The sequence below is a fragment of the Saccoglossus kowalevskii genome, chromosome 18 (genome assembly GCF_978046115.1).
Source record: "Saccoglossus kowalevskii chromosome 18, keSacKowa6.1, whole genome shotgun sequence".
In the NCBI taxonomy this organism is placed as follows: Eukaryota; Metazoa; Hemichordata; class Enteropneusta; family Harrimaniidae; genus Saccoglossus; species Saccoglossus kowalevskii.
In genome coordinates, this window is record NC_140658.1 from 20,887,783 (window position 1) to 20,913,154 (window position 25,372).

Sequence of the window (25,372 nt, forward strand, 5' to 3'; positions counted from 1 at the left end):
ACAAATAAGGAGAGTATGAATTTAAGACACAAAGAAAAGGAAGAAAAGGTACATGGCGATAACGAGATGCTTAACACCAATGAACGCTACTGAAGAAGTAGATTCAATCGTTTTCTGTGATGAGTCTGAGAAAGCGTTCGATGCATGTGCATATTTAAGATGAAAATTAAGAAATGGAATGTTCAAAACTACATTTGTTGCAGCATAGTCACATGTTGCTCCTCTAAAGAAGCTTGCAATTCCTAGATTAGAGTTGCAAGCCGCGGTGATGGCAGCAAGGATGAGCTCATCAATTACAGAAGAGTCAAGATTGATGTTCAAGGAGAAGATTCATTTGACTGACAGCATGATAGTTCTAGGATAAATAAGCCTTCTGATTGTTACAAGCAGTTTGTAGAGATACAGAACAAAACGAAGGTTGGAAGTTGGAGGCATGTCCCTGGAGCAAAGAATCCAGCAGATGACAATTCAAGGGGGATCCCCGCAGAAAATTTAAAGAGCAGATGGCTAGAGCAACCATAATTTTTTAAGCACTATAAATGAGTGGGTACAAGTTAAGTTGCAAGTAGAAGATTATGACAAAGAAATAAAATCTGTTAATTTTACTGGAAACATTAGAATCGAACAAGTACAATCAGAAGTGAATATTGAAGATTGCCAAATATGGGAAGATATGTTAGAGATATATAAGAAGTGAAACTATGGTGAAAATTGTATAATTTCATATATGTATAATATCAAAGCGATCGGACAAGAAGTCGAAGTCACATTTTACTAAAAATAACAAAAATATTCATCAAAATTAGAGGATTGAAGATATCATCACAAAATGAGCAAATCTGAGAGAGGTCCACATGTAGTACCACATGTAGTACCTATATATATAATATGCAACAAGAAGTTGAAAATATCACTTTTTAACAAAAACAGTCATCACAAAATGAACAAAGCTGAGAGGTACACATGTAGTACCCATATATATACTGGTAATATCAAAGCAATTGGACTTTCAAGGGGAGGTTGAAAAAGTAAAAAGTTGACACAGACAACGCGACCGCGTACCAGTCGGTGTGCCATTCGTGTGCAAATCACTACAATGCTACTCCACACCACACATCGGTCATTCATTCACTCGCAATGTAAATGATATAAATATAATAATATTTGATGGACAATAAACTAAAAGTTTTTTTTCTTAGTTTGCCATATGAGATTGTGGAAACAATTACTAGAAAGACATTTTAAATTATTCAAGGGCCAGTGACTGTGAAACTGTTCAGTTTGCTGTGGATTTTTCTCCAATTTTTGTCGCTTTTTAGTGGCACCAAATCCACACTTTGTACTCCATATATGTATTCGGCTAACATCTCGAACATACTAGTATATGTCTCACAAAGTGGGCTTTTGCCCATTATGGATTTGCAGGTCTGTCATTAATTAAAACAATTCTTAATAATTTATGTGAAAAAAAATCCTTCGTTGCTATGAACACAATGTAATCAGGTATTCTGATTGGTCAAGAAGTACTCCATAGAATTTATTGGTTACAATTCTCTTTATTCAACCCCACAAAAAATAGCATCATTGGGGAGGGGGCTTACATTGTGAAATATTGCCAGGATATTTTGTTTAATTAATTTTAAATAATATATTTTTTGTTGTAATTGTTGTAAGCTTTTACAAATTAATGAAAAATATTTAAAAATACCAGTTTTATTTCATCATATACCAGGTACATGTGTAGTTGACTACTACTCATCTCACAATTGAAGGTTGTGAATAATGTCGCTGTCAATTCTACTCGATTCAATCACCATGTTTTTTGTGTGTAAATAACCCCTTACAATTGGCACCTTGATAATGTGTAAACCAAAGCCTGCATAAACCAAATATTTTATGAAATATTACTTCATGTTTTTCATGGCATCTTTTAGGACTCTTCTCAGTATCTTGCCACTTGCTGATTTGGGAACTTCTTCAACAAATTGAACACCTCCTCTTAGACGCTTATGAGGAGAAACGGTTTCTGGAAAAACGATGACATAATATGAATGAGTGAGTGAATGAATGAACGAACGAATGAATGAATGAATGAATAAACGTTATTTCAAACGTCATGAATGATTGAGTTGATCTAGAAATAAAAATTCCTAACCGAACAAAAAATCTGAAAACGCTGAACTACAGAATATTGTGAACGATAGTAAACAACTTTTTCATTTTAACAGGTGAAAAACTGGCACAAAGTCGTGGACGTACACCCACAGTTTTCAGAAAATACTTTTTTTTTGCTTTTACATCCTGTAACTGAGACCAAAGTTAAAAATAAGGAAAGGTGACTGGATATGATAATATCAGTGTTTGTATTCCTTTATACCACATTATAATCATAAGGTATAATCCAAGATAACTAAAATCATTATGTGTTGAAAATTTGGTTGGCATTGGAAAATATAGCCTAGACCGATTTTAGTTCTATATGTTATGTAAACTGTTCGAAATGACTAAAATTTAACAACATCTTAGTGAGCATGATTTAGTTTATCAGCAGCAATATGGGGTAACCCTTTTCCCACCAGCCTTTCTCGCTGAAATTTGTCTGCACTTTTTCTTATTTCCTTCAATATTACTTTAATTGAACGCTATATTAGCCAATTTTCAAGCTTTACTCAAACATTTTTAGCTATTTTTAGTTTGTCCCAATCTTTCGAAGGAGGGGTGTACACGATATTAAATCACATGCAATACTTGGAAACATTTTGTTGTTGATTAAATGATATTCCTATATAATAATTATTTAGCATAGGCAACACGTGTTGAGTACATTCTAAATATACCAGCCATCAGATCGCTTTAATGTAGACACAGCTTTAAGCATGCATTCACGCTTATCTTATGTAGTGTATTGACCTTGTATGACCTGAATATGACATCACATTAGCATATCAATGACGTGTAATTCTATATATGTAGATGCTCATTATAATAAATTGTGTACCCGCGTCAATTGCTAGTCCTCAATGTACGGACGTGCACAGCATCTTACAGGAATAAGTTTACCTTCTACAAATTTGATCACTTCTCTCACTGTAATTTGATCAGTTTTTGGTACGATAAATGCTTTAGGAAGTTCCCCAGCATCATCATCAGGTATTCCGATTACAGCCACATCTTGAATCTGAGGATGAGTCAATAACAGAGCTTCCAATTCTGCTGGTGCAATCTATAAGTAACAAGAAATCATACAAATATATGTGATACTAATGATATTGAAGATGAAGAGCACTTTTTGTTAAAATGTCAGCTATACAAACATGAGAGACAGATCCTTCTCAACACAATTAGACAGTTTTCTGAGGGCAACACTGATACAAGCTTTATTAACATACTAGGCACAAAGAATACGGTCATGCTAAAATGTCTAGCAAAATACATAAAGGCAATCACTGCGCTCTGTAATTATTGTCACACGCAACGTAATATTACCGTAATTGGTATAGTACAGGTGTGATGGTTCAAATATCAAAATGGCAACAGTAACAAAAAGACTTCTCTGGTGGCGATGATAAAATACGAACACGGAGCCAACAGATGAGGTTTCAACTGGTACTGGTATTATTATACTCTGCAAACATCAAGTACAATAACGCGGTAAAACTCCACTACTCCAATAACTAGATACTTAAACTCCAATACAATTCAACGAGATCTCCGATCTGATCTCAGTGCTGAACAACTCCCCTATATATACCCACACTGTCTATAAATAGACCATTACAGCATACATAATGAGTCTGAAATTTACTACAAATTTCTAGAATGTTCCATTACCTTCTATTGCCTTCTACAGTGTCCTATTACCTATTCAACCAGCTTCTAAAAATTCCACCCAGACACAGTACGGTTCTAGAACATTCTCAGTCACACGGAAGTGGTAAACAAGTCGTATGCGACAATTATCTTCCGCCAAATATGTTAATTTCCCAAAGAGGCCTTGTATTCATTAACAATTACCTTTGTTGCCGTTCATAACCTAAACTTATTGTAAAATCCACTGAAAATCAAATTAAATGCATGTTCCCCTTTTCAATGAATTTCTATTTCTTTTAAACTTTCAGTCCAATATTAAGTGAGGCTTTTTAACTAAGATGCAGTATTCTGATTGGCTACTAGAATATGTAATCAATGTATGAAGTATTCCGATTGGCTACTAGAATATGTAATTATTGTATGCAGTATTCTGATTGGCTACTAGAATATGTAATCAGTGTATCCAGCATTCTGATTGGCCAATAGAATATGTTATCACAGTGTATCAACATATGATTGGTAGATTGATTATGTAAGTTATTAGAAAGTGAACCATTTGAAAACATTTGAAAAACAGCAAATTATTTGTTTCTTTCTTTTAGTTTTTATCAACATTGTTTTGTGATTATTGTTTGGCTTTCTGCTATTAAATGTGTGGGTTTGCATTTTCTATAATACTTCCTATAAATTTTAAAATGTAGAATTGTTAATCAATATTTTTTCTGTGTAGACTTTACTCCTCTCCCTTCAAAATTACCCCGTTACCCCTCAGAAGGTACAAATTATTAAACTATGACGATTGTTGACAAAAAAAAATCTTGTATTCATACCTGGAAGCCTTTATATTTGATCAGTTCTTTCAATCGGCCAACAATATAAAAGTGACCATTGTTGTCATAGTGACCAATATCACCTAGGGCAAAACAGAAATTCAAAAATTTGCATTTACTTCCCTCATAATGATCCATACTGAGTTCAGCAACCAAAATAGGGCCGATATGGGCCATCGCACTTGTATACATTTTGCCTGCACGTTTGATTTTTCATAGTGACTCGTTTGGCAAGAACCAGCTGTTCACACCTGAAGATAAAATAACAGCATTGTTCACTGCGGATATTAAATATTATTATAATTATACATCTGTCATCGTAATGTCATAAGCTACAGCATGCCGTAATTTTGCAACATTTTACAGGGTATTTTCGTCCTACCATATTAGGAAATGCGAATTCCAAATATGGAATGATTACGCGCATAAGCGTATTCTAATAATAAAAACATGGCTGCCACTAGGGTTTGACCGAACACCCGAAAAGTCTTTTCAGTAAAAATAATCGATTCCAGCTAAAATAAAGTATTTTACATCACCTTTTCACAATCTAACATTAGTATAGTGTTGTTAAGTTCAACAATGTGCGATTGCTTCTTCACTTTTTTCTGTTATATATACATTTTGAACAGTGTTTTTGAATTGCTAAATTATATAAATTTTATGCATTTTATCAAAAATACACATTTTAATTATTAAAATAATTCTCTGCCTGAATATTCACTTGTGGCTTTATAAGAACATTTCGCTTATTGCAGTTTTAAGATGAACCGCTGTCACACTAGTGATCAGAATAATGTTCGAATGATGCACGTGGAAATTAGTGGTAGGTGAATAGGTGAGCATGCCAACTGAATGAGGATAAAATTAAGCCACTGTATAAATGTGACCAACATTAAATATCATCAATGTAGAAAGAAAATGTTACAATGTACAATTATATTACCAGTATATAACCATCCGTCTTTTACTGTCATGTTTGTTGCTTGTATATTATTTAGATAGCCTTTCATGATCTGGGGTCCACGGAGGCAGATTTCACCATCTTGACCAGCTGCAAGATTTTCTCCTGTCTTAAGATCAACTACCTAGAATAATAAAATAATTTGAATAAAACTATATTCATCATGACAGTGATTGTAAGTGAGTGTTGGAGGTTAATAAATAAATGCTTCCTTTGGCCCACGTCATCATATGCATCGGGCCTACGGCTCTCGATGGATGGCCGGACCAACTCATTTTTGCTGTCTATGGCCTTAATAGTAAAATGAAAGGGTCAATGTGGAAGTGAGAGGGTCAATGTGGAAGTGAGAAAGTCAACAATAGAAGTGAGAGGGTCAACAATAAAAGTGGGAGGGTGGTCAATGGAAGTGAGACAACAGTGGAAGCGAGAAAGTCAACAATGGAAGTGAGAGGGCCAACAGCAGGTGTAAAATGACTTGTACCTTGCCAAGTGTGTTTGGTAATAATGGTCCAACGGAACCAGGATGAAATTCTTCATACCGGGAACAGATGTTTGAAGCAGTACTAGTTTCAGTCAATCCATATCCTGTCAAAACATTATATAACAATAAAGATCTTGCATCATTACTAAAAAAAGATTTGTTTTAGGTTGCATTACCATTCTTTTGCAAAATTACCTTTAAAAGTTCGATAAATTTGAATAAATTCAAGAATGCAAAATATTTATTAAGTGCTTCAGATACTAAACCTATAATAGCTTTTGCAAATTATGTATATTCCATTTTAATGAACATACTGCTGTATAACGTTCATATGGTGTGTCAATAAATTATCATTATTACAGAACCACTGAGGTTATTAAAAAACAAACAAGTCATGCATGGCACAGTCCCTGTCATGCATGGCACAGTCCCTGTCATGCATGGCACAGTCCCTGTCATGCATGGCACAGTCCCCGTCAGTTATCAAACTTAAGATATATAGTTTTGTTATAGTATATATTAATATAGTTTGAACATAAACATGTCAGAGATATGGATTCAGAAGCTGTTACAATAAAATGACTGACATTCAGTCATCTTGTATCTGATCATCAAACAAGTACTTGCCCTTGAGATATTGCTCTGGCACAGCATCAATTAAAACAAATGGCCGCCAGTCGGCCATTTTAAATTCCACTCGGATAAAAGAATGATGCGCATCATGGTCCCTAGTTTAAACAAAATCAATCTGTAAATAGCCAGAAATGTTTGATTTTTGATGATTTTTCAGCACAAAAATGGCCGCCATTACGCCGTCTGAATCAGATCTTGACTAATTATGCATAGAGGCAGAATGGTGATTGTATATAGCAAATATTTGGTCGGTCCTTACATGTTTTTTTCAGTTCCTGATAATAATTATACATACCTGGCCATATACAAGTAAAAGTACATTTTACATTTGTCACTAATTAAAATTGATCGTCTTCACTCTGTTAAGTGATTTTATATTATTTCCTAATATTATCCTTTATTCAGCTGGGGAAAATATATGACTCAAGTAACGTAAGAGCAGTATCACTACAAGTCAGAGACACAAGCCCAATCCCAAGCACAAGCCAAGTTGTTGAATTATTTTCATTTGTCTGTTTTGAAGGCGTGTCATGTAAATAATGCATTTTTAGCAAGGTGAAAATCCATGGTCTGGAAAAACATAAATGTGCAATGAACATTTATATCATGAACATGATAATCATAACTGTTTATTCGGTGACTAAACATACTATTTGGACTTATATTGCTCATTATGAAGACAAAAAAACTGAGTTATCACTTGTGTCTTCCATAAGGTTGTGGTGCATTCGTGGCGGCGTGCGTCTTCACGCTAACAGACAACACAAGCCATATTTTCTTTTCAACAGGGAATAACTTGGCTTGTGCATGTACTAATATATATACCATTCATGGATACGATATCAAGGGATTGATGTAAATACCTTGTCTCACAATTAGATTTTCATTCTTTAGTTTTTTCTTGAGGTCAGTGATACGTTCGGCACCGAGAGGTGCCGCTGCACTTAATATATATACAAGACTAGACAGATCATACTGATCAACCATTGGGTGTTTTATTAGAAACAAAATTATTGGCGGAACAAACAGACCTTGTGTTATCTGCAAAATAATATATACAATATGATGAGAATAAGAGGCTCAACATAAAAATTACCTATGGTGTTCCAAGCCTCATTTTGAATTCAGAATGTGGGGCGCCCTCACCGTAATATTAATGTGATGGATACAGATCATCACTTTGGAGTCAGAAAACAGGCATACTACAGTAAATACAACACTGCCTCCATGCATTGATTGCTTTGAATTCACAAAACAACATAACATACAAATTTGAGAATTATTATCATCATTACCTTGTATTTTTCAATGAGTTGCAGACATTTTTGAGGTTCAAATTTTGGCATTGTGACTAGTTTTGCTCCTTGACTTAATGCATTGGCAAGCACAGCAACCATTCCATAGGAGTGATAGAATGGTAAAACGCACAGTATAACATCATCAACTGAAAAATCCAGTAATCCTGGGGTTCTGAGAATTAAATAAACTTGAGTTATTGTCATAATGACATGGAAAACAAGTTTTGCATGTTTGTGATAGTTGTCATCATTCAGATTTAAAAATCTCAAAGGTATCGGTGGCTAGTATGCGACTATTGACCCTCATACCACTATAGGGACACCACTATTTTTTATCTCTCCCCTCTTTTCTACATGTATACGGTATGTCCTAGTCAGCTTCAAGAATTTCAAAGAGTGTGCAAGTGGTGCAATGCAAACAAACGTGACAGTCAATATTGACAGACCAATACAATAATTTACACACCCCTAGGAGCAGTGCAGTCACGTGGATTTCTTGAATGCTTGTGGTTCACCAGTAGAAGGCATTCGCATAGCTAAGTACTTGGGAGTGAATATAGATCACAATTCCAACATTAAACACATCCGTAAAAACTTTGTCCCTAAAATTGGATTTATTTTTTTGAAATTCATCAATTTGTTCCCCAGTCTATTTTCTAATATTCCTGTACAACTCCTTTACTGTACCCCATATCATCTATTGTCCGGACATTTTGGATTACGTGTAACTACAGGCAAAACATGATGTTTTTATTTTATAATGGTTAAAACTTTTATCAAAATTCAAGTTAGTGAGTTAGCGAAATTGAGGTTTTGTATAACACTAATTAACATCGTGATTGTAGATCATCAAATCTTCTGCATTCACAAGCAAGCCATTGCAGACGACACTCATTTTTGTCGGAATTTATCATAGGAATTTACACAAAATACTGTATGTCACACGCAACGTAATATTACCGTAATTGGTATAGTACAGGTGTGATGGTTCAAATACCAAGATGGCGACAGTAACATAAAGACTTCCCTGGCGGCGATGATTACATACGAACACGGAGTCAAAAGATGAGGTTTCAACTGGTACTGGTATTATTATACTCTGCAAACATCAAGTACAATAACTCGGTAAAACTCCAAACCTCCAATAACTAGATACTTAAACTCCAACACAATTCAACAAGATCTCCGATCTGATCTCAGTATATGATCTATATATACCCACACTGTCTATAAATAGACCATTATATCAGCATACATAATGAGTCTGGAACATACTACAAATTTCTAGAATGTTCCATTACCTTCTATTGCCTTCTACAGTGTCCTATTACCTATTCAATCAACATCTAAAAATTCCACCCAGACACAGTACGGTTCTAGAACATTCTCAGTCACACGGAAGTGGTAAACAAGTCGTATGCGACATGCCTCCCCTCTCAAGAATATTATAACATATAATATTACATGACTAGCAACGACGTCAATGATACGAATACGATAACAATTTCAAACAAAACAACAATACAATATATCAAATCGAACTGAATAAAGCTCTGAGTACAAAAATTCGAAAATCACATACAGTAGAATATAATAAAATATAAAATACAGTCATAAACGAATAACATTCTACTATACTGTTCAAAAGTTCCTCAGTCCAGGAATATCCTCAACACGATGATTATATCCTTGCTGAGTCATCGCCCATGTCATCACTCGGTCATTTGCAAACTTGGCTTTATCCATGGTCGACATCAGTAATGCGGGATGGACATTGTGCTGCTCGATGACCAACACCCTGACATACAAAACACCGGACACTACTGCCCTGTCCCACATCAGTATTACCAATGGCAGTGTCATTATCATTACGCCTCACCTTGTTCTTCGTGGATAACTGTCGATCATGTGCCACTAGGTACTGCTTTGCTATTACCACCAACTCATCTAAATCTTTGGGTGCTCTTTCTTTAAGATGAACTGCAAGATCTCTTGTACAGGCACCAATAAACTGCTCCTTCACCATCAAGTCGGTAACACCATCATATGTTGCTGCAGTGCCTGACAACTCAACCCATTTAGCAAAATAATTCTTAAGCCGCACAATTAACTGGTCAGGACTCTCGGAACTTTCAGGTTTAATTTCACGGAATCGCTTCCTGTACCCATCCTCTGTGAAATCGTATCTTGTCAACAGCGCCACCTTCACACGATCATAGTCAACTGCATCAGTGTCGGACATCCTGGAATATACTTCCAGTGCTCTACCAGTCAACAGCGCACTCAATTTTATGGCCCATCCATCTCTATGCCAACTCGCATTTGTTGCAAACCTCTCAAACCGCAATAAATAACTATCAAGTTCGTCCTTACCATCAACAAATGCAGGCAACTTTGGTGGCTGTGCATCACTGCCCACATTTCGTTGACCGCCAAAATCAGTCTGTTGGAACCCCGGCATTGCTGCTTGCAGCTCTAATTTCTTCAACTCAAATTCTCTTTCGCCTGCTTCCGTTTCCAGCCGTAACTTTTCCTTTCTTTCCTCAATCTCCATTTTCTTCACCTCTGCTTCCCTTTCCTTTTCTCGCTGTTTCGCTTCCTTTTTTGCCTTTCTCTCTTCCCTCGCCGCTTGTCTCTCAGCTCGCTGAGAACTCAGTTGCTCCAAAATAAATTTCCTTTTGTCTTCTCCAGTCATTCCCAGTTCATCCGCCCACTCCATCAACTCTTGTTTCGACATATCTATTATCCCGCTGGCCATGTTGTCTTCTATGTCTTCACTGTTCCCGGACAAGCCCCCAGTTGTCACACGCAACGTAATATTACCGTAATTGGTATAGTACAGGTGTGATGGTTCAAATACCAAGATGGCAACAGTAACATAAAGACTTCCCTGGCGGCGATGATAACATACGAACACGGAGTCAAGAGATGAGGTTTCAACTGGTACTGGTATTATTATACTCTGCAAACATCAAGTACAAGAACTCGGTAAAACTCCAAACCTCCAATAACTAGATACTTAAACTCCAACACAATTCAACGAGATCTCCGATCTGATCTCAGTGCTGAACAACTCCCCTATATATACCCACACTGTCCATAAATAGACCATTATATTAGCATACATAATGAGTCTGGAACATACTACAAATTTCTAGAATGTTCCATTACCTTCTATTGCCTTCTACAATGTCCTATTACCTATTCAATCAACATCTAAAAATTCCACCCAGACACAGTACGGTTCTAGAACATTCTCAGTCACACGGAAGTGGTAAACAAGTCATATGCGACACTGTAAATGCATTAATTATTGACTGGTTTAAATTGTGCTATTTTCGTTGATATGTGAATTTGTGAACAGTGAATATGCTCGCACATCAAAAATAGTTAAATTAATTGTCAGTGAAAATAAATGGGTGTACAGTAATGAGGCATTCTAAGAGAGTTTAGCCTTTTGGGATAGAAACTCAGGGTCCCTGGTAAATTTACAAACGTGACAAATTTCAATGAATTTTAATAGTCGGTGCTCTCTACAGACCTGGGTGCAAAACCACAAGTGATGAAATGTACAACCCCTGTTGCGATAATCTCGTAATATGACGTCATATTATGTACTGGATGTTTTAATACAAGGCATGATATCAGGCATTAGATCGGTATGACTAACCTAATCTGATGGAGATTACAAACCATGTTTCCATGTGTCAACATCACACCTTTCGGTAAACCAGTTGTACCGCTTGAATATGGTAAAGCAACGACATCTTCCGCTGGGTTAATTCGAACATCGGTAGGAAACGCTGATCCGTCATCCTCCATTAAGTCAGCGGCGAAAGATCGACATCCTTCCACAGATTCATCACCAATCACATACAAAGCCTAAAATAATGAGAAATTTATAACGAAACTGATACCCCATGAAAAATCAGTCATCATGACATGGAACAGTTACCATTGTAAGATAAAATTACTTAAATTGGAAAACTGTGAGAGTACATGTACACTCATGTCCCATAGTATGTAGCTTACATGATGTAAATACAAGTATACTAGAAATGCCATCGATTCCAGGATCTGGATCTTCCAGTTATGTTTGTACCAAATCCATTCATGAGAGCCATGAGTTTTCTAAAAATGTTGAAATACTTTTTACGATTTATTTTTACTAGAAGAACTACAAGCCAATCATCTTGAAACAATTTGAAATGAATGCATGTCAATAGTTGTGACATGATGACATATGTGTAAGATGAAATGCCATCAGTGTTATGCATGTAGAGAGATGGAAACTGAATAACAATTTTAAACAAGCAGAGATAGCTCCGCTGTCAGCAATGCACATTTCAATGAATGAACTGAAGATATCATTAAAAAATGAACAGTATGTATAGTATCAAAGCAATTGGACTTCCTGTTTTCAACAAGAAGTCGAAAATGTCTTTTTTACCAAAAATGACAAAAATATTAGTCAAAATTAGAGAATTAAAGATATCATGAAATGAACAAATCTAAGGAAGGCCTACCCAAGGTACATATACACCAAGTATCAAAGCATTCAGGCTTGTAGTTTTCAAGAAGAAGACGAAAAAGTAAAACATTGACAGAGACGCTGACGGACAATCATATGATAAGGTCCGCTCGACAAAGTCTAGTCTTACCAGCCAAGTTAAATGGCATTCTGTTGATGTATACTTACCTTAATCCTGGACATCCTCAGTACTGCCTGTCTGGCCTTACCAGCCAAATCAGATGACATTATGATGATGTATACTTACCTTGATCTCAGACACCCTCTGTGCTGCCTGTCTGGCCTTATCAGCCAACTCAGATGGCATTCTGTTGATGTATACTTACCTTGATCTCAGACACCTTTTGTGCTGCCTGTCTGGCCTTACCAGCCAACTCAGATGTCGTTATCATCCATTGAGCACCGGAATGTTTGAGTTGAGTAGTTAGTTCATCTGAAATAAAGCGAAGAAACACAACATATTGAAAATGCACGTCACTTTTTATGTAATGACTCTTCGTAAATGTTATAATCAGGAAAAATTAAAAAGTGCTTTACAGAGTCATCATGCAGCATGTGTTTTGAATTTATGGAGACAAACAATGTTTTTACACACTTTGTATACATTGTATATGGGTCCCATATCAAAGACTATGAATGTGACTTTAATGAGAACAATACTTCAGTCACTTATCATAAAATGGTCATTAGTGTACATCTGACCAAATGACTAACCAATCAAAACTCATGTTACAAGTCACTTTCTAGTACGGAAAGTTCTAATTGGTTGGAAATCCTGGTGGAGAGTTGTGTGAATGTGAATTGTATTTGGTTGGATGAAGTTGTAGACAATTTACACAGATACCCTGAATAAAAAGTGAGCAGAAAACCAAAGCTTTCCAGGCTATTTGGTTTCTTGGGAGTTCAGATTGGTTTATATAATAATACATAATGAATAATAATAACAAATAATTATACAAACGTAAGGTGTTTTGGGCTGGGAAGCAAAATTAGTTGATGTGGGGCTAGTCTGGTCTGCTTCTCATAAAAACACAACATGGTTGCAAAACGGCCATTTTGAATCAAATCGACGTGTAACAAAACACCTTCCTCATCGCGTGGGATGTTAATACATAGCTTGAATAAAACCATGTCTGAGATATGGTTGATGACACATTAAATTATTTTTTTGTAAATATTTTGAAAAAAATGACCATTAGTTTTATTGAAATCATATGAACATGTATTCTTATATGTATGATGTATGTGACACATATGAATGAAAATGGTACACAATTTCCGAAAATATTAGATGGCCACCAGCCTAGCAATTTGTATCAATTATGAAACAAAATGACATGTCTTATTAACCCACCATGAGTGATGTTAGGACCAAGTTACCACCCTGAAACACAATCATTTCAGGTATGATTGAACAATTGTTAAGAAAATGTTAAAAAAAAGTCTTGATTACAAACAATTTCTGATTCTCCGAACCCGCCCATTCACACAGTTCATACCCACCATAGACTCCGGTCAGTAAAAATGACTATTTTGAACTGTAGGCATTATTCAGCGATTCTGTTAGGACAAACCCACTTCGTCAAACAGGTGGATGAAGGATTGTGCTACCTGGCAAATAGAGAGATGGTATGGATCAATCTCCCTTCCGCTACACCAATCAGTGTAAGCTCACCACTTAGAAATGTAGGCAGCGTTGGTGGAATCCCTGTGCGCCCTGGCCAGAACGTTGGCAGCTCAGATAAATCTTTTGCATGTGCGGGTCTACTGAGAGCCTCTATGCCTGTAAATGATACCTGCTGGGCGCGTTTGTAGTGCGTTGAAACTGAAAAGATTCAAACCATTATGTTGCGCCTGTACCAAATTTATCTTAGAAACATTTGAAAATATGTCATTGTTCATGACATTGTCCCTGTTGGAAGTAGGGGAAGTGAATTGAGAGTGAATAATTGGCTGGTTGAGTATCTACAGAAATTAGGTGTATTAAATGACTCTTACAAAATCAAAATATATGGTATGAAATTACACAGGATATCCTACTCATACATTTTTTGTATCCAAATTGAATTTCCATTGTCTGGGTCCATGTAGTAGTAATAGATATAGTAGTTTAATCAAAAAGCAAGATTGCAGGCAGGCAACCATTTTTGATTTGATTGTGAAACAAAATGTATCCTAATTATCCTATGTATAATTTGAGAAAAAATGTCAAGTATACATTTTGGAAAAACAGGATGGCTGCCAGTTTCTCATTTTAGATTTGAACACGAAACAAATCATCATGGACATGTATCTCAAAATGTATAATGTTTGTAACTGATAAATCCTGTCCAAGATACCTCATTTTCCAAAACACAAGATGAATGCCAGTCAGGCATCTTTGATCTAATAATGGAACAAACTGACATGAACATGTATTATTATATTTATGATGTATGTGACAAATATGAATGAAAATGATACAAAATTTCTAAAAAAATAGGTTGGCCACCAGCCTAGCAATTTGAATCAATTATGAAACAAAATGACATGTCTCATTAACCCACCATGAGTGATGTTAGTACCAAGTTACCACCTTAAAACACAATCAGTTTAGATATGAATGAACAATTGTTGAGAAAAAAAAATCATTCAAGGCATCTTGATTACAAACAATTGTTCCCGAATTTAGGCAGAGGGTTCTCAGAACCCGCTTATTCACATAGTTCATACCCACCATAGACTCTGGTCAGTCAAAATGACTATTTTGAACTGTATGCATTAATCAGCGATTCTGCCAATGACGGAGAGATAGAATCTAGGTCAGGGGAAGCCCAATGACCCCAAGATTTATTTCTTTACGTCACGAACCACGTGACCGAGGCCGTATGGCGGCACCATTACGGCTGGCTATTCACTCTGGTTTCTTTCTTTCCGCATCAAGGACCAACGCTACGGAAAGAGTGGGGTGGTTGGGGGACCCAGAGTCTGGTGGGTATTAACTATGTGAATAGGCGGGTTTGGAGAACCCTCAGCCTAAATTCACTACGTTCAATTACCCACCATAGACTCCAGTCTGTCAAATTGACTATTTTGAAATGTAGGCAGAGTCAGACGCCAATAGGTGGTGGGTTTTCTGAGCAAACAGAAAATGATGAAAGTCTTTTCCCTGTCTGGGATGATACACTCTACACCACTCATCACCTAGCTAAGACCCCCAAAAGAGGGTAGTGTCTTACCTCGCCTGTGCTGTCCCTGGAGCAAAAAGCCAAAAATGGTGACAGGGTTTGAAGTGCCCAGAGTCTGACCCACTATGACGGGACCCAGCTTAAAAGATGCTCTCCTAAATGGATTGGGTGTCTCTTAGGTAGTAGTTGATAAAGAAAAAGGTTTGAGGGGGCGCCTGACGCTAGCACTAGTGAGTTAGCAATCGAATGGACCTCATGTCTAGGTACGGATTGATGTGTACCAACGTTTGGTGAAGCAGCAGCACCACCTGTGCCATCCATTTCAGTGGAACATAGGGGGCTGTGCATAACCCGAAGGGAGGGGGGCACTGAGATTTGAATACTTGGCCAAGCTGGGTGACTCAAAGGAGATGGCAACTAGCCGGATGCATCGGTATGTGCAGGTAGGCCCACTTAAATCAAGTGGGGCTAGCCATTCAAAATGGTAGATGGAGAGAATAACGCTGAATGGCGTCTCCATGCAAAACCGCTGGAGGAGCACGTACTGATTCAGTCTGCCTAGGTCCAGAACTGGACGCCCACCACCTGTAGATTTGGTACTACAAACACATTTGAGTAGAAGCCTGGAATTAATGCCAGCTGACCTACCTTGTGTATGGCGCTCTTTTCCAGCAAACTGTCTGATAGCTTCCGCCTTGCAGGAGTCCCCTGGCAGTGCCCCCAATGAGGGAGAAACTGATGGGGAGATGGAGATTTCCGTGGTAACCATATGTCACCACATGGAAAGTCCAGTGATCGGTCACCCACTGCCTCCAAACTAGACTACACCAGTGCAATCTGTGTGCAACTGGCCATGGTTCAGCAGTTGCGAGGTGTGGGTACTCTCTTCTCCCATGAGGTGAGTTTCCCCAAGGTCTGCAGTAGTCACTAAGTTGTGACCTGGCCACTCGTCGAACACATGCCTGTCCCCCAGTGGCAGAGGTAAGCGTCAAACATCCTTCCCCCGCTGCCAGGGTGGACGTCCGTCTGAGTAGGATTAGGAGTCACAACCTGGTCTCTTCCTGGGGGCACGCCACTACTTTTCCTTCCCATGAAAGGGTATGAGCGCTTGCCTCCTGGCTGACTCTGGCTAGCGAACATCACCTTAAGGCGGTATGTTGTCTGTGCCCTCTGTGCCCTCCATTTACTCTTGGCAGTGGCCAACTGGCTAGCATATTCGATCTGAACCATCTGGTTTATTGCACTCCAAAGCTCCGAGACTGAACCTGGCATCTCCCCCATCAAAGAGGGTGGAAGATGTCCAGTCTGTGTCACTGAGGTGGGGATGTATCCCCTGACTCAGTTTGCCGGCGAAAACACACGCAACTAAGACCGTGTCTCATTTCACAGTAGTCGGCCCGACCAGGAGAGCCAGGTGACACTGGGGATGTTGCACGTAGATGTGCGACGGCCCACCAGTAAATGTGTTTCCTGGTCTAGGAGGCTGGTGCGTTCTGCCTCCGAGGTCTCGGAGTCCTGGGCGAGCACAATAATGTGCTCAAGCAACTCTGCCCTAAGGGCATGATGGATCATCCCAGACTGAGCTGGCAAGAACGCCCACGGAACACGGCCGTCCCCCTTTACCTGGTTTGCCAAACAAATTCATGATACCAGGGTCTGGGGATGGAGCCTTGGAATCTTGTCTGGGCGTTTTGGTCTCATCCCACACTTTGGGGGATGATCCCGAAACCACACCAACTGGGTAGCATTTGGTCCAACGGAAAGTGTTGCATAAGATTTGCCCCACCCAGGGCGTTAAGAATTACTTCTTCCGTGGCTGACCAGCATTAGCCAATCAACACCGTCTGCTTACTCAGCACTCAGCCGAACAGGGGGAGACGTGCCAATGGGGTTGCTTTGAATTCCAATGCATGTGGTCCCGTAAGCATTCAAGAACAGTAAGTAGTTGCCTTAGGATCAAGGGTGGGGGTATATACATTGTATCAGGATCACTAGGATCAATGATACTCAGTACCGTTGGTACCATGTGACGAACCCTGGCTGGCTGAAAGTACGGGGGAGGCGCAATGTGTGCCCTGACCTGAAAGCTCTGCCCCGAAATCAGAGGCTTGGCTGCCAGCATACCCATTGGCATCCAGTGCCTGAGGGCCCAGAGGAGACCCGGTGCAACTAGCCTGAGCTAGGCTCACCCAAATCAGTGGCGAGAGAGTTGCGGACGGGAATGGGGGTTCTTCGGAAGAGACATGTTTTAAATGCGAGTGATGCTTTGTGTTTCTTCCTACTTGCCAACCGAGGGGTCCCAGTGGAGATGCTCGCTCCAACTGCATCTGATCTACCCGGCCTGCCAGGGAATGCAATTTGCCCCGACCAAAGTCCTCATCTCGGAGGCAAACCCGGCGTTGTGCGAGGATGGATCCACAATAGGACACGCAATGGGTCCCATAGGAGGAAAGACCTCCAGAGACAAAGCCTCGCTGTAGTCGGTAAAATCGGGTAAACCACTGCCTGAAAACACAGACTGTGAGGATGACCTTCGATCAGCGGGGGGGGAGGCTGAAAAAAAACGGTACCTCCACCATCAGGCCTCCTGATCGACATTAGTACACGAAGTACCGGTAGCCGAGCGTGAGAACTTTCCACTCACGACCTTGCTGTGAAAATACGAGTGACACAGTCAGTCTCAGCAATTTTGCATGGCTCTGAAAAACATCTCAGGCCTCAGAACTCCAGAAAAACACACGCCTTCAAGGCAAAAAACCCGAAATCCGCATGCAGCTACAACAAAAATAGCATTTCAGATGCGGGTTCTATGCTGGTAAATTCTGATTATAACCACTGCACTGTCGCCTCGAAAAACGAGGAGACAAAAGCGGCGGCGAGCCTCTGGTGTTGTCATTACATCTATCCATTTCTAAATACATTGATAAAGCATAAAATGAACACGACATGCATGAGGGAGGCGAAATACAGTTGGAAAAGGTGATGCAACAAAACCAACAAGTGATTAAGTTACATCGCCAGGTTTTATTTACTTTGTTGTGAAAAATGTTACACACAAAGGGGAAATCGACATGAGGGTAAACATTACAAGGAAAACAGCTACAATCAGCTACAATGTCGGTTACCGCGGCGGCGGTAACAACCCAAGCCAGAAACCCGGACAGGAAAAAGTAGGCTATGCATGCAGAGTCGCTAAACTTCATCCCCATCGATGCGGAGATAAAGAAAGAGTGAATAGCCAACCATAATGGCGTCGCCATATGGCCTCGGTCACGTGGTTCGTGATGTAAGGGAAAAGAATCTTGGGGTCATGGGGCTTCCCCTGACCTAGATTATATCTCTCCGTCATTGGCTGAATCGCTGATTAAAGCCTACAGTTCAAAATAGTCATTTTGACTCACCGGAGTCTATGGTGAGTATGAACTATGTGAATAAGCGGGTTCTGAGAACCCTCTGCCTAAATTCGGGAACAATTGTTTGTAATCAAGATGCCTTGAGTGAGTCATTTTGACTGACCGGAGTCTATGGTGGGTAATTGAACGTAGTGAATTGGTAGAATTTGCACGTTGATTGTTTGTGTGCTTGCGCATTTCTTGTGACCTGGGTCAACAAACTGGAAGGTAGGACAGAATTTGATCATTCCGAATGCACATTCATCATTCCGAGTCGCGGTGCACAGAACATCACAGTTTCCAACTTGCAACGTAAAAAATCATCTGGAATAAAATTGCCATAATCTTTCAACTAACTCGTACCAGCCTGCTGTCTTCAAATAGTTCTTCTAGTTGCCCTTGTAAGTACCCACCCACACTTACTCTGCTATCTTTAAAAAACTGTTTAAAATATGGTGCTGACTCCTTCTGGGTTGCATGTCTACCAGTGCTTATTTGACATTTTATATTTTTGTCCTACCCCCGTCGGTTGTAAGTAGAATTACATCACATCTGACAGTAATTCAGGAATCAGGAATTGTTAATGATGATGATGATGATGATGATGATGATATGTGGCATGTTACTATACAGACACTCGGTTATACCTTCCTGTTTATTTCATTAAATGCAAGGCAAAAACAACATCACTACCAGACGTGCCCATTTTGAATCAAATTGCAAAACAAACATGCATCAGTAAACAGTCATGTATACACTGGAAAAAACACGGCTGAAAATGACAAATGTTGCAATTGACAAAAAATGGCTGCCTGTTGGTACAAAAGCAAAAAAAAAAATCAACATGCATCTGTGAAATATTATATTTCACTACGATAGGAAATGATGTCAGACACACAACAATTGATGGATTGATAGACCAAATTATTAAAAAATTCTTACTATAATTAGAAAAAAAACATACATACAAACAGTGTACACTGGATTTGCAGGGGATATGGTTCCTCCAATAGATGCAACGCCATAAAATGCAACAAAAAATTCTGGCAGGTTTGGTAGGTATAAAATGCATACATCTCCTTGGCGGAATCCAGCTTTAGTTAACCCACTTCCACATCGATAAACAAGGACTTTTAATTGCCGGAAGGCGTACGACTTACCAGTTATCCCATCAATCTGAAACGTATTAACAGAGAGTTATGCATTACAATGGAAACTGGATGATGGATGAAGAAAGCAAAATACACAGTCAACAATTTCTGAGAGGATTGACCTTGCGTGTTTCTATGTTAAAAAATTATTTCAAAATGAAGTCTGGTGACTCCAGATGAGAAAATGCACAGTGCTAGTACACACTGCTATAAAATACATGTAGTTGCACAATTACAAATTGCATAATAATTTTTCTCCCCAAAAATAATTTACCTGGTCATAAATAACAAGGCTTGATATATAAACTAAAATGTACCATACTTATACACATCAATACCAGTGTGTATGTTACTTTCATGTATTAGTATATTAAACATACTACTATCTGGACCCATGGCATTGTTATTTGGTTATCAGCTTCCTACACATTCAAACATTGTCATGGATACTGCTAAAGAAAAATGAGGTTTATGAGCAACATCTTTACTTTGGGTGGCACTGTAGGCGGTACTTTGGATGATACTTTGGAATTTTGTGTTACTATGTGTGGTAATTTGTGTTACTTTGTGTAACTTTTTGTAGTATTTTGTATTACTTTGTATGGTATTTTGTATTTGTAGTTGAATTCGACCACCTAATTATTTGGCAGGTTTTCGAAGTTTATAGGTTTCTAGAATTTTCATCGATCACAGATTTGTATTGTTTTCTGTTCCTGTAAAATGTTATCCACCTCAGATTTTTCTTCATGGGAAAATGTTTTGACTTTAATTTAATTAAAACAAATACCTGAGGTACATGGTGTTAGGGACACATGAATAATTTAATTATCACACAAACAATCACTTACTACCATAGACCAGGACATGTATAATAGTAGGAAACACTAAATGTTCATTTCACATTTTTGTTTACTAACCATAGCATCTCTGTCTCCATAGTGATCAAATTTGGACAAGACAAATTGATGAACTGATAAATCTGTGGGTACTCTGACATCAGGATATTTGCTTCTAACGATACCTAAATCATGATATGAAAAAACACATTTTCGTTCAGGCTTGCAAGTACGCATCTTTTTGACAAATATATATCTTAGTTAAATTTCTTCCAAAAAAATATAAAACAGTCTGAGAATAGAAACCAAAAAGATTTTCAAAACAAATAAAATGTGCATCACCACAACTTTTTTCAACATCAAATTTAAATACTCTTTTGAGCCATATTTGTCATTACAAAACATTAATCTCAGCAAAGCATTGCTAAAATTGAGAACAAGCTAACACATGCTTGAAATTTGAAATTGCATGCAAGTACACACATCCCAAAACAACACTAAATGAAAGAAAGTGCAAACAGTGCAACATAAATGTGATTGAATATGAATTACATTTACTCATGATTTGTCCAAAATATGGAAACTTGCTATTGTCTGAATTTAATTTTCTACCACATGATTCACACAATACATTCATTCTATGCAAATGAATGTGAAATTATAAAAAAGGTTTCACAGTTTATTTACAAAGGCTTTCAAGAAAGAATAGATGGTTGACAGTTTTGAATTTTATTTTTATTAGTTAAAAAATATTACATTACATTTTACTTTTATACTTTACATTATAATATTTTCTCTTTCTTTATTATTTCATTATTATTATTATACTTTGTTACACTTTTATTGCTACTATACCGATAGAAATACTGTATTTCTAAATATAATGAATAATATGAAGTTATTACGAGTATACCTCAAAGTATGCACAAAGACAGTACGGCGACGTATCGACCGACGAGCAGCGCTCGTATATACAAATAATATGGATAGGCAATGTATTAGGGATAAGTCATGGATGTACTAACAGTACGTCCATGAATACATGAACTACCCCACTGTTATAATGTCTGTATATAACTACAGTTATACTTACCAGTGTTGTTTGCAGCACATTTGAATGCTTCTATTAATATATTTATACGTCTCTGAGACTTTGACTTGTCTGAAGACATGGCTAATTTTCCTTAAAGAACAGAACATTTCAAGGCAATAATATTAACATATTGACTGCTAATATAGTTTTCTCCATTCATCTTGATGAGTAGTGGAGGTTTGCTTGAGGCAATGAGTTAACATATCTCCAACTCATATAAATAATTCAGGTTGTCAAAATGGTTTATAAATTATTAATTAAAACTTGTGGAAACACCAAACAAATATTTTATCGCACCAATAAATTTTGCAAAATCCATTCAGTCACTATTACTAGGACGTATTCTGCTTTTAAACCAATTATTTCCAACCGTTTTGCGATAGTATTTTCTAGAATGAAGGCAGCATTTACAGTTCATTCAAAGTTCAAAGTTGCGTTGGGATTACATTGATACAGTGTAATGATACGCATGGTCATTTGAACACTGGTAAGAGATAATACATTTTGGTGAAAGTATTCAAAAATCAGTTTTTGGCTGTTGCAATGGCCGTGGTTGGCCAGGATTGTTGTCCAATCAGTGACGGTACGACCTTACTTTCAAGTATGATCAATATCAGCCAATCCAAAAAAAAAAATAATAACAGAGGAGTTAAAAGCCGTTGCTGGTGAAAATTTACCCCAACTTTGAGGTCAATTTTCCCGTTAATGAAAATATACATAAAACAGTAATTTTTTACTACTAGTATGTCCGTGCTTTTTAATCCTAGAATTGTAGAGTGAGATACATTTGGCGCGAAGGTATTTAAAAAATCAGTTGCCATGGAAACGATTGGCGAAAATTTGTTTTCAGATTGTTCCTAATAACTAGGGTGAATGTGTGACCTACCTGCCAAGTGTGAGCGAAATCGGCCAATCCAAAAAAAATCACAGAAGAATTAATACGTGAAAACACTGGAAATCACACACACACACACACAAGTGATTTGAAGGGCAATCCTAGCGGAGCGGCTCGCCAAAAATGTGAAATGGGACTAATGTGAATTGGGACGAATCGACTTGTGGGACGATTGTGAATTGGGACGAATGTGAATTAGGACGAATTGACTATAAATCAATCGTTCCGCCCGACGAATAGATCGTCAGGCCCCTGTGTTCTGTAGGTCCGTAACGCGTAACTCCCTGGTAGTCTCAAATAGAAGGACATGTGTTAAGCTAAATACATCTCACTCATGATACTTAATTACTTACTTATAGAATCAGGCATAGTTCCAATAGCCGCATACCTAACTTTATGCAATTGTTTTAAATTATGCTAATTTATTCATGACGTGCAGTTTCTGTGCTCAATACAAAAGAAGTGACCCATTTTGAGAGCAGCAATGATTCTCGTGTCTGCTGTTGTTGTTGCACATGAGCTGTCAACTGTGTTCGTACTTCGAACCAAGTTATTTATAGGAGCACTGTTCTCACTAGCATACTAATCACAGGATACGAACCAGCAATCTCTAACATAGATGTCAGTGTACAAATCCACTGAACCATGTGGGTAGTCATGCAAACGAATAATTTGTTGCCATACTTGGCTTTATTGCAAGTTAGTGTTTGCAAGAAAAGACTGGCAGAGATGGGAATTGAACACGGTGGACTGACTGGTTGTCTTGGCATTTGATGAAACTATATAGTGTGTATATATACAGATATACAACATATTTCTGTTATCCTCACAATAATATTGCCAATTTGGTGTTTTATCCTTCTGTAAACTATATGCATGTCATAAACTGTTAATGTACATCTTGCCAATTTGGTGTTTGCAATTTGCGTTGCCCATACCTGACCCGACCCTGACCCTAATGCCAAGACACATTTCTGTTCATAATTGCGTTGAACGGGAACGCCAGAACGATTACTTTGTGTATCTAGTGGGATTCGAACCCATGTTGGCTACGCCATAATATGCAACCACTTCCCCAGTTTTATTGTGATTTTGTAAGTGTTTAATGATGTCTTCTTCACCCGTCCCACCATGACCCAGTTTCAACCACAGACCATTATGCAACGAAGCGCGTGACCTTTGGCGTGACCCCACTGACTGTATGATCGTTCTGTTCAACTGTTAAGCTAGGATTTATTACCGGTATTATCATTATGTTGTCACATAATTTGTTCAACCTTATGTGTAATGTCTTAAGTATCATTACTGTAATTTGTATATACCAATTCGTATATCCCAATTGAAGGTCATGTATTCTGTGACGCCACCAATTTGTGTGTAAGTACGGCTTCTAGAACTGTGCCACTTTCACCATGATTAATGAACGCCTAGTCTGATAAGCAAACGATGTTGACTTGACCTTTATGATGAAACACTAGTAGTGAAGTCATTTTTAGCCAATCGGTAAAGCGGATGCTTAAAGGTCAAAGATGATTGTCAGACGGTAAACAAAAGCATCGTGCAAGTGTACTAGTTCTTATTACATCCTCTTATTACTGCACCCCCTGCAATAGTACCTAGTTCCTATTGCACCCCCTGCAGTAACACCTAGTTCCTATTGCACCCTGGGGGCAATACTAACTAGGTGTTATTGCCTCCCCTTGTTTTATTGCCCCTTATAAAATTCAAAATGTCATAAATATTTCTATTATAATATGATTACATTATATTATTTAATAGCTGCAAAATGTTCCTAGAAGTAAACGGACGTTCCATTGTTTTGAGAGACAGTTGTATTATAATTACCTTCCTAGCAGCAAGATTTGACCAGCGAGATATAAGAGAAAACACTTTCTTGCATGTTTTCAGAATGAAGCGCTCACCCCATTACCAAAGATTGCATCATCTGGTCAGTGCACCAAAGATACAAAAAATTCAGCTTCACTGAATTTGTGAAATGCCAGAATATCACGATAATGTGATAACACATGCGATGAATTGTATCACTTGACATGTGTTGGGCTAGCAGGCTATATACCAAATGTCTGGCAGTGTTGGGGATCCGCTCCGCTCGGGTTGTTCTTAAAATCACTTTTGTTGGCAATCAGCTCCGCTTGAATTGCCCTTATAATCACTTTTGTAGGTTTGTGTGAGCATGTGTGTGATTACCAGTGCTTTGACATATTATTTCTTCTGTGATTTCCTCAAACTTGGCAGGTAGATCACACAATCACCCTAGGATTAATATGAAA

The 25,372-nt window shown here is 38.0% G+C and overlaps 1 protein-coding gene across 1 annotated transcript; it reads right to left on the bottom strand.

The window, feature by feature from the left end:
• Positions 1-1,536: 1,536 nt before the first annotated feature.
• Positions 1,537-24,653, bottom strand: LOC100377142 (uncharacterized). The gene is made up of 13 exons (XM_078013711.2): positions 23,073-24,653; positions 22,187-22,276; positions 21,175-21,278; positions 20,075-20,282; positions 12,874-12,980; positions 11,687-11,898; positions 8,014-8,188; positions 7,582-7,759; positions 6,086-6,189; positions 5,587-5,728; positions 4,641-4,723; positions 3,061-3,223; positions 1,537-2,026 (listed from the first exon to the last, which is right to left on the bottom strand). The coding sequence occupies exons 2-13, from the start codon at positions 22,263-22,265 to the stop codon at positions 1,905-1,907; spliced, it is 1,677 nt and encodes a 558-aa protein (XP_077869837.2). The 5' UTR covers positions 22,266-22,276; positions 23,073-24,653; the 3' UTR covers positions 1,537-1,904.
• Between the last annotated feature and the right edge of the window lie 719 nt (positions 24,654-25,372).